Source organism: Helianthus annuus, chromosome 2, assembly GCF_002127325.2.
Source record: "Helianthus annuus cultivar XRQ/B chromosome 2, HanXRQr2.0-SUNRISE, whole genome shotgun sequence".
Classification (NCBI taxonomy): Eukaryota; Viridiplantae; Streptophyta; class Magnoliopsida; order Asterales; family Asteraceae; genus Helianthus; species Helianthus annuus.
Window position 1 is genome coordinate 112831521 of NC_035434.2, and position 11384 is coordinate 112842904.

Consider the following 11384-nt stretch of genomic DNA (forward strand, 5'->3'; position numbering starts at 1 on the left):
TACTTAATCGAGCAGGGATCTCGGGGAAAAAAGGAAGCTCTGGTGAACTTCTTGACTGATCCATTAGAAGGGAGATCTACGCTACGGCCCGCTGCATTCTTGTTTTTGGATGGGAAGGAGGGAAACACGCGTGCGTCGATTTGAGAGGTCTGTCCCCCCTTGTTGGGCTAAGGGACCACGGGTTTGTGGCGGGACAGGCGATAACCAAGGCAGAGGCGGGTAAAGTAGCTAAACACGAAAAAGCTTGCATCGAGAATCAGCACGTGTTTGTCCCGTTCGCTTTCGATACATTTGGCGCTCTCGCTCCTGAAGCGGTGCGGTTCCTAAAGCGGGTTCAACAGGTAGTAAGCAGTAACACCGCACATGTTAAGGGGCAGAATTTTCTGTTTAACAGGGTATGGTTTGCTATTCAGAAAGGGGTAGCGGTGCAATTTGTTGATCGTCTACCTGCCATTAGTTTGTAATCGTATTGAGTTTGTTTATAATAAAAAAAAAGCAACTTGAATAGTTCGGCAAAAAAAATAAAAATAAAAAAAATAAAAAAAAATGAAATCATATATTTGAATTGATCATTCTTGTTAAAGACCAAGCAATTCCTATATCTCCACAACATCTACCATTTAGTCACAACAATGACATTAACAACCGGTGGTGCATAATTGTTGTTCTTCCCATGCCCACCATGTTCCATAAAGACAAAAAAGGAATAATCTCGTTATCATGCATCTTATTCCGTAAAGACAAAAAAGGAATAATCTCGTTATCATGCATCTTACCTAACGATTTCACAATTCTTTGTCACACCGTGTTCCACAAATCGATCCAGCCCCATTAGACCTTGCGTAGTGGGCAATATTCACTCTTGAGCGTTTTGCGAGATTCCGGGCAAAAAATGCCCCACTACGTTCGGTCTTAACAGCCCCGATATGACACCCAAAAATAGACTTAAAAATTTTGACGCATAAATTATCTTGATTTTTTTTAACAAATCTCCATCTCCCTTCTTGAAGTAAGAAAAGTTAAAAGCTTCTAAGCAATAACCATTTCACCCATGACATATTTGCGTTACACTCATCCCACCTTAGAAGTAACTAGATCACGATTTTACTTTTGGGCGTTCTCTTAGGTGATGAATATTGTTCAAAATATTCTGAAAACAGAAAATTTACTAAAAGGTTTATTTATAACTTTAAATATTCTTATTTAAACTTTACAACTAACTTAAGATATGATATATCGACTTAAATAACACAACATGAAAATTATTTATAAGCTTAAGATTATACTGATGCGGAATTAACTTAAGCAAGCTCCATTGATTGTTGAGGAGAATGTGTTGCATCTTTTAGCTTTTTTCGTAACCTTATATTCTCCATAGAAGTAAGAAGCAAATCCCCATAGAGACAAAACAAGCGAAACTCCTTTTTCGGCTTGAAACTTTTCTTTATAAAAAACAACCGCTAATACTTCTATTACAGGAAGAAGAACAGAAATTATGATCCCTGATAACAACGCTGAAGAACAAAAGATTACCCCAATGGCTCCTAGGAAGTAGCATTGCCAAATTAAGGCGCTAGCACACAATATTATGTAATATTTGGTTGCCCCGAATTCGAATTTGGATGCCTCCCTTGGAATCACCTACACAAAACATGATTAAAAGTTCAATAAATGCCTAATATGCACAAGAATTTTTAACATGGGTCACAAGAGAGGATTAATACTCTAACAATGATTTGAGAGGTCAACAACAAGAAAACGAAAAAACGCTAGATACCCGTATTAATAAACAATATGGTTAGTTTAAGAGCCGAGGATGTTTACCAGTGGCGAAACTTAAAAATTTCCACCAGGGATTGGAAGTCACCGAACCTAAAAATTCTATATAAGTAGATTTTCTTTATAAAACCTGGGGGTCAAAAACGTATATACCTAAAAAATTATGTACGAAACGTACATAAATAACACTACTGAGTTCGGGGGTCCCTGTTGTTCACAAACTCTTTCTAGTTTCGACCATGATTCATGAGACATTTTGATGAAAAAAATTCAAATAAGTCTGTTGTGGAAATGTTAAAAATCAAAACCAAATATAATATTTTACCATCAATCTTATGAAGTTAAGGGTATCTATTTCAGTCAACACTGACGAGAAGTTTGTTTACATAATAAAGAGTTAAATGCCTGGTTGGCCTTTGTGGTTTACAAATATTGCAGACGTGGTCTTAATGCTTCAATAATTACAGAGTTGGTTCTAGTGGTTACAATTTTCGCAGTCGGGTGATCCTAAGTTAGATTTCTCAGTTAAGTGTATGTGAAATGAGTATCTTACCCTTAAACAATTAAAAAAGTATAAATATGGTGCAAAGTTGTGGATTTCAGCGGGACATCAAGACTCACCGGAAAAACGAATCTGGCCGGCGATGCGATATCGAGACTCACCAGAAAAAGTATTAGAGATTTGATGCGATATCGAGACACACCGGAAAAACAAATCGGGCCGAAAAATCTTGTTTGCCGGAATAAGAGTTAAATCGATTGAAAACGTCTTTGACAAGTCAACAATAGGTGGTGATGGTGGTGGTGCTCGATTTGAGGGGGGGGGGGGGGGGAGAAGATAAGGGTGGGCTATCTTTAAAACCTTTTTATTGTTCAGTGGCAATCTAGTCATTTCACACACACTTAACTAGAAAACTTAACATGGGTCAGTGATAAGGATCACCTGAGTGCGAAAATTGCTACCACTAGAACCAACTCTGTAATTATTGAAGCACTAGGACCAAGTCTGCAAAATCTACAAACCACAGGGACCAACCAAACATTTTACTCTATAATAAGAGCACAAACGCATACATGCAAACACATACATATATTTTTGTTTATTAATTTAACGAACAAACATGAACACGTGTCCTTCGATCATTTATGTTCGTCAATTTGGTTTATTTATGTTCACTCATTAATATTGATTTGATTATGTTGGTTTAGATATTAATTTAAATTTATATATTAGTTGTTAGTGATAGTAAGAAACTAATCATGCATCAACCCTCCCAATCAAATTCTATAACCAAGCCATGGGTCACTAAGTAACAAACAAATAAGTATACACTAATTTCTTTCATTTAGGCTCGTTCATTTATTTTCATCTACCTTTGTTTATGTTCATATTATTATAGAAGTAAGTTCAAATACAAACCATCTTTTATATAAAAATTGTAACAAACATTTAAAAAGTGCCAACAAACATACAAGAAGAGAAACAAGTTTTTTTCTTAAGGAACAAATATTAAAAAGAAAATACATTCATTTAATTATTGTTCATTCGTTCATTCACCTTTTTTTCAGGTAAAAAGCTGTACCTGGAAGTCATTGTTGACAATCATTCCGACCACACAAAACACAGTAGCAAACAAACTCAACACCATCTGAATCTCCAACACCAACGTATATGTAATCTCCTGTTGTGCCTTGTTGTACGTTAGTTCTATCAACGGCAACAAAAACCCATACACCAACGCTGCCATCAACGTCATCACGAACCCCATCGTATACTCCTTCTTACTCTCCCCCTCCGGCCGGTCACTGCTCGCATGCAACGCCAGCACCCCCGCCCCAACAGTCAACAGCACAACCGCGTTGACAGAATACGGTGTGAACTTTAGTTTCACAACAAGGTAAGCGAAAAACGCCGTGAAAGCGAGCTGGAAAGCTATGATCAACGAGGAGGTGGAGACGGGGAGGCGGGCAACGCCATAAGCATACAAATAGTTGTCGAGACCGGTGATGAGGCCGATGAAAACCGCGGCCAAGAATAATCTTGGACGCATGTAGAACAACTTTGTGGTTTTGTTGTTTTGGTTTTTTGCCACTGCACTGCGGCAGAAGTAGAGAATTATAATAACCGCAATAATGAACGGAAACCCAGCAGTTTGTAGGACTGAAGACAACCAGACGCGGCTGCCACCGTGGACGAAGTAGAGGCGCATGATCAAAGGACCACCACAGGTTCCGATAGATAACAAGAGACAGTTGAGTATTAGAAGTGTCTTTCTTGCAAACAAGCTAACTTCTGTCGTCATTGGTGTGGTATTGGTGTCTTTGCTAATGGTGATGGTGGTCTCTTTTTGGTTTTCCATCTTCTTTGATATAATAAACTTAACTTCTAAGGCCAGGGATATGCTATACCGCCCTTGGCCACCTCAGCCTCGTTAGTACCCCCTACCCATCCCATCCCCTGCTCGCCAAAGGGGGGGGGGTCATCGATCCTCCGCCGGCCCAGTAACGAACGCTAATGGCAGCTGCAGGTGGGACCCATTGTTTTCAACCAATCATTTTTTCTCTTTATTTTTGTTTTTTGTATTTTGTTTAATAGGGATTTTAAAACATTGGATGCAAGTTAAGGGAATGGTTAAAGCCCCTTATGTGATATGACGCTGACGTAACACTATAAAGCCCCTTGGGAATTTAAACCACACCTCCAACCTATGGACTATATATGTCGTATATTTATGTGAAGTGATAGTTTCCAATTTGTGTGGAAGGCATGCAACTATTATATAAATTATGCCCCTCACCCAAAAGTGCTGGGTTGTAACCTCATTTCGTGGCGTGAAGTAGATTTAGATCCGTTGGGTATCACTAGATTCGATTAGGACTTTTTAAGAAAATTTCTATGTAGTTTTTTTGAATGAAAAATTTGGATCAATGACGGACCACTAGAGTGTTATCGTTTTGCGAGCGGAACCATCCGATCATATCTATCTCCCCTAGACAATAAATATGTGAAAAACCTTCTTGTGAGAATCGAACCCATAACCTAATGGTTCCTAACCTTTATCCCACCTAAAAAAATGCCAGCGATGAGCAAGTATTATGTAAATTATAAAGGGTTTTCTGGGATGTATACATCATTACAAGTAGAAGTCCATAGCTTAGATAAAATTACCAATTTAAACCTCTTTGCATTGGTTATCTCTTTAAATGTTTATACATTCCTTATTTCCTTTCGGAATTAGCTAAGATTTCCAATAATACTTTCCTTTTATCATTCCATTTTGCTTTACACTGTGTTCCCGAGTTTCATTTAACGATAGAAGAGAAAGGAAGGGGAATTATAAGGGAATGGAAAGGAAAAGATGTGATTATATTCGTGTTCCCGAGTTTAATGAAAAGAAAAGGAAATGAAAGGAAATTAAACATTTTATGTGTTCCCGAGTTGGGAGGAAAAGAAAAGAAAGTTTATTTATAATGAATTAGAGGGTAATTTAGGAAATTTAAAAAAGTCTGAGATTCATAATAATCTTTTCTCACCAAATCTCTCCAAATTGGGAGGATGAATATTTGCATCAATCATCCCCTTGTTTCCTTTCTTTTCTCACCACTTCCCTTCCTAAAAAAATCTCCGGAACACATTTTTTACTCTCATCCTTTTAATTCCTTTCTCTTCCCTTGTTAAATAAAACTCGGGAACATAGTGTTAGCGTCATATCATCATCCATCTCCAATTTTCACCCCCTAAATCTTAACCTATTGTAGATGGAAAATCACAACAATAGACAAGTTGACCTTCAAAGTTAACAAATATGCATATTTAGCCTTGACAAAACAGATAAAGACAAAAAAGAGCCAATCGCACGACGCAAACAAGATCAGTAGGCTTAAACGGCGAATGCCTACCCTCGAAATAGCCTACACAAAAACTCAAGATAAAGTATATAGGGTCCAAAAAAAAACCGACAAAAAGGACATATGCAAAGTGTAGGTTAAATAGCCAGCAGATGAAAAAGCGTAGGCTAAATAGCAGGCAAATGAAAAGGGGTAGGCTAAAAAGAGGAGGATAAATCCTATCTGTCAGCTATTTAGCATACGCTTTTATCTATTTTGCCAAAGGCTTGAATATGCATGTGTATTTCGTTAATTTGAAGGTCAACTTGTCATTTAACTCCGTCATGTATATGCGTATATATAATAATGAAACCGTAAAAAATACATGAAATTTAGAACAATTTGTTTTTTTTTTTTTCAAATTAGAGAACACTTATCTATGAAACACTATAATATTATTTAATATTTAAATTAGTATACTTCTTGGAATTGTTTATTTGTTCAGATATATCTTTCCAATGTCATAAGTGACTTTTTCATTGTTATTCTTTCCAAGTCTTTTCATTTACGTCAAAAACTCAACCATTTATCTTCTCTTTTGCTTTATTAAACGACATTCTTAGTTCTTCTCATCTTCATATATTTTCTAACGTTAAATATGTTCCACCAATTCGAGAGAAGGAATTTATGCTTTTCCCAATTCCGTAATTCTAAAATATTAGTTTCTTTTTGTTAGACACTAATTTCTACAGAAGACTGCGGTTGAATATCATCTTCATTATGGTGACACAGCTCCTGACCTTTATTTTCTCGAATCGTATTATGTGATATGATACACTCATACAATATGCTTCTATTTTTTTGACCATGTTCATGCCGAATTTTGCATCGTGTGTAAATTTTGCTTGAGAACATCAAATGCTCATTGCATGTCCTTTCTTGCTACTTCTTGAGTTGCTTTAAGCTTTTATCGTTTTCATCTTGTGTACATGTGAACTATTTGACAATTCATCAAAAAGATAATATTCATGTTTGTATTCTACTCCTCCAACTTGAAATGAAAACTCGGTGGTATTCTATTTATGATGCCGAGAAAATTCGGGGACTAATCAAGAACATTGATGTCATTATTGAAACCGGCAACTCCACAGAATGCAAAACAAAACAAAACTATACCTTATTGTCTCAAGCCGAGTCGAGTGAACTAATCCTTGAAACATCCCCTGCCCCCACCCTCACCGTTCAGTTGTACAATATGCTTTAATAGGGAGGGGGGGTCGCTTTTTGGTTTTCCATCTTCTTTGATATAATAAACTTAACTTCTAAGGATAGGGGTGTGCTATACCGCCCCTGGCCACCTCAGCCTCGTTAACGCCCCCTACCCATCCTCTACCCGCCAAAGGGGGGGGGGGGCGTCATCAATCCTCCGCCAGCCCAGTAACGAGCGCTAATGGCAGCTGCAGGTGGGACCCATTGTTTTCAGCTAATCAATTTTTTTTCTTTTTATTTTTGTTTTTTGTATTTTGTTTGATAGGGGGCTTTAAACCATTGCATGCAAGTTAAGGGGAGTGGGGCTAAAGCCCCTTATGTGACATTGCGCTGATATAGCTCATACGTGCCACTATAAAGCCTCTTGGAGCTTTAAACCACACCCCCAACCTATGGACTATATAATATATATGGCTCCGACGTGCCACTATAAAGCCTCTTGAAGCTTTAAATATATAGCATATATATAGTATATATTTCGTATATTTATGTGAAGTGATGGTTTCCAATTTGTGTGGAAGGCATGCAACTCTTATATAAATTATGCCCCTCACCCAAAAGTGTTGGGTAGCACTAGATTAGATTAGGACTTTTTAAGAAAATTGTTATGTAATTTTTTTAAAGAAAAATTTGGATCAATGACGGACCACTAGAGTGTTATTGTTTTATGAGCGGAACCATCCGATCATATCCATCTCCACTAGACAATAGATAAATATGTGAAAAACCATGTTATGAGAATCGAATCCATAACCTAGTGGTTCCTAACTTTATCTCACCTACAAAAAAAAGTCACTATACTATAATGCAATGAGCAAGTATTATGTAAAGAGTTAATTGACATTCTAGTTTCTGAGGTTTGTCCAAAATTTACCATTTTAGTCCAAATAGTTTTTTTCTCCTCTCTGGGTCCTTGAATTTTCACTTTTGTTGCCATTTTGATCACATACCCTGACTTCATCCAAAAACCTCATTTTTAACCAGGGATGGGGATTTTAAATTTAAATCTTTACAATTGCCATTTTGATCCAATTCTTAAAAAAAAAAAGAAATATATATAATATTAGTAATGATTATTATTTTATTATATATAATATATCATATATACACGTATACATCACTAACATACATACATCAGTCTCTCTAATATCTCACTCCCTCAGTCTCTCTAAAACCACCACTTTCCATCTCCAACAATGGCAGCCATCACCACCTTCCACCGTTTCACAACCCCTTTCTATCTCATGGCAGCCATCACCACCTTCTACCATCACCAACATCAGACACCATCCCCACCGTTTCCGTCAACATCCACCGTTCACCATTTACCACCACCACCACCGTTCACTATCACCACCATTCACCATCACCACCATCCTCCACCGTTCACCATCAAAACCCAAATCTGAAAACCCCAAATCCAAAAACCCTTAACCTTAAACAAAAAACCCAAAACAGTATACAAGTTGCAAATCATACCAGATGAGCGGCGGTCAGAGCTTTCTTGGGGTGGAAAAAGGGGCGACGGTCGGAGCCTCCACACATACACACATCAGTTGCCGGCCATACTGTGTTTTCTGGCCATGGCTCTTGTCAGAAACAACGGATCTCAGTTCAATTTTTTTCCCAAAATCGTCACATCTCAACAATCTCGGGTTTCTTTCAGATATGGGGGTTCTGAACCCGCTATTGCAACCTATTTGGGTGGGTTCTAAACCCACTATTTTCACCAATTAGGGTGGTATTTAAACCCACGATTGCGAACTCATCCAGAATCCATTTTCCAGCGAGTGCGAGTGATGGCTATTTAGACACCAGCAGGGTCATCGTCTTTTAGGGTTTCATGTGAAGAAAGTGAACGGGGTGAGGCTATATTTGATGGTGAGTGGTTGTGGTTGTAGTGGTGAATGACGGTGGCTGTGGTGGTGCACGGTGGTGGCAGTGGTGGGGAATAGTGGGGGTGGTGGTGTGGATGAAAGAAATGGGAGAGAAGAGAGAGAGAGAGAATTAGGTTTGAAGATGAAATTGATATGTTTATATTAATATATGCTTATATTTATAATATTATTTACATTAATATAAATATATGTTTATATTTTATGACATTTATATTTTTTATATATAAAATTAGTTTTGCATGAAAATGGAACCGAACAAAACATATACGTAATTTGACCAAAATACTGTTGAGTTAACTGACAATTTTTTAACAAAGTTAGAGGGTGTGATCAAAATGGCAACAAAAGGGAAAAGTCAGGTACTCAGAGAGGAGAAAAAAACTATTTGGACTAAAATGGTAAATTTGGACAAACCTTAAGGACTAAAATGGCAATTAACTCTGATGTAAATTATAAAAGGGTTTTCTAGGATGTACACATCATTACAAGTAGAAGTCCATAGCTTAGAGAAAATTACAATTTAAACCTCTTTGCACTGGTTATATTGATTTTAATATCTTTTTAAATGTTTATACATTCGTTATTTCTTTCCGGAATTAGCTAAGATTTCCAATAATACTCCTTTTATCATTCCATTTTGCTTTAGCGTAATATCATCATCCATCTCCAATTTTCACCCCCTAAATCTTAACCTATTGTACAGGGAAAATCACTAGAATAGACAAATTGACCTTCAAAGTTAATGCTTATTTAGCCTTGACAAAACAGATAAAGATAAAAAAGAGCCAATCGGACGACGCAAACGAGATCAGTAGACTAAAACAATGCCTACCCTCGAAATAGCCTACACAAAAACTCATGATGAAGTATATTAGAGTCCACAAAAAAAACCGACAAAAAGGACACATGTAAAGTGTCGGCTAAATAGCCCGTAGATGAAAAAGCGTAGGCTAAATAGCAGGCAAATGAAAAGGGGTAGGCTAAAAAGAGGAGGCTAAATCCTATCTGTCGGCTATTTAGCATATGCTTTTATCTATTTTGCCAAAGGCTTGAATATGCATATATATTTCGTTAATTTAAAGGTCAACTTATCTATTTTGATAATTTTCTTTGTTTTATCTAGCGGATTTACTTTTGAAGGGATTCGTGATCTTATTCTGAGCAAGGACGTCAGATAGAAAAGTTCAAGTGGATCATCGAGTGAATTACTGAATGTTGGCAGAGGAAGGAAGAATAACAGAGATAGTCGGAGCAGGGTCAGAAAGACGAGTCAGTCTAGGGCTCGAGGTGATGTAACCTGTTGGAACTGCAAAGAAGTAGGACATTTTAGGAATCAATATCCAAATGAGAAGAAAGAAATCAACGTTGCAGTAAACCACTCAGATGATGATGTTTTGATCTGTAGTGTGGAGAGCAGTGCGGATTCCTGGGTTATGGATTCGGGTACTTCATTTCACGCTACCCACAGCAGTGAAGCACTGCGAAATCTGAAAGAAGGTGATTTTTGTAAGGTAAGACTGGCGAACGATGAGGTTCTTGATGTGACGAGCATGGGTGACTTAGATCTGAAGACTCCAGTCGGTTCATCGACTTTGAAGGATATCAGGGTGATTCCAAGCTTAAAGAAACAGTTAATTTCTGTTGGGTAGTTGGATAAACAGGGGCACGAGGTTAAGTTCAGGAACAGGCAGTGGAAGGTTCTAAAGGGAAATCTTGTCGTAGCCCGAGGAAAAAAACGGGGTTCGCTGTATATGGTCAGTTCACCGTCTGAGGGAGTAACCGTCCCAGTTCAGAAAAAGACCAAGATCCGGTTCACAGAATCTCGTGGGTAGAAGAGGGTTTGCTTTGTAGATGGCAAACCTAGAGCCACAGGTCAGACTCAGGATGAACATGCTGGAAAAGGTTCAGTAAAACCAGTCAGGGGCATTCATGGCAGTGGGAGCACGGGACGTGCTTCAGTCAAAGTTACCAGACGACAGTGGGTTAAGAGAACCAGTATTCCAGCTGTTAAAGTCTCTCCAGTTGATAATCTGCTTTATTTGGAGAGTGTTTGTTCTCAGGATGTTCCAAGATCGGGCAGTTCGTGTCAGTGGGAGCCGATAGGAACAGAGAATGAGTCAGGGGTAGACTTAGCCATGACTGATGTGTTGGAGCTAACAGAAGCTTCAACGGGCCTTCAGGATAATAACTGAAGAGAAGGCCGGGTAACTAGGAAGGAGCTAAGATCAAAAGGTTTTTACAGAAATGCAGATGCACAGTTGAAGCACAGGTCAAGATTATCCCGTGGCTTCAAGTGGGAGATTGTTTAGTATGAAGCCACTTGATCAAGTGGACAAGACAACTTCTCTGGTGTCAGGATAAGAGGATAAGGGGCAGGGGCCATTATTCACTGATCTTGTTTTATTTCTACTTCTTTCTCTTTCTTCAATCTCTATATAAGAGATTCATATGTATTGTAATTTCTAGTACCTCTCCAAGTATTATAAACTCCTAGTTACCCGTGGGCGTAGGTCAGTTTAGACCAAACCACATAAATCCTTGTGTTCTTGATTGTGGCAGATTGTGTGAGAGCAGAGAGTGTGTGGTGTGAGTTCGTGTGTGAGAGTGTAC

At 38.1% G+C, this 11384-nt stretch overlaps 1 protein-coding gene across 1 annotated transcript; it reads right to left on the reverse strand.

The window, feature by feature from the left end:
* Positions 1-1164: 1164 nt before the first annotated feature.
* On the reverse strand, positions 1165-4515 carry LOC110915588 (purine permease 1). The gene is made up of 2 exons (XM_022160318.2): positions 3363-4515; positions 1165-1641 (listed from the first exon to the last, which is right to left on the reverse strand). Exons 1-2 carry the CDS (start codon positions 4137-4139, stop codon positions 1297-1299), a joined length of 1122 nt encoding a protein of 373 aa, XP_022016010.1. The 5' UTR covers positions 4140-4515; the 3' UTR covers positions 1165-1296.
* Between the last annotated feature and the right edge of the window lie 6869 nt (positions 4516-11384).

Bases quoted from the DNA above. Each gene is read 5' to 3' on its own strand.
- LOC110915588 (XM_022160318.2), bottom strand. From the start codon at position 4,139: ATGGAAAACCAAAAAGAGACCACCATCACCATTAGCAAAGACACCAAT. The intron at 1,642-3,362 runs GTACAGCTTTTT...TGTTTTGTGTAG, and splicing joins TTGTCAACAATGACTTCCAG to GTGATTCCAAGGGAGGCATC.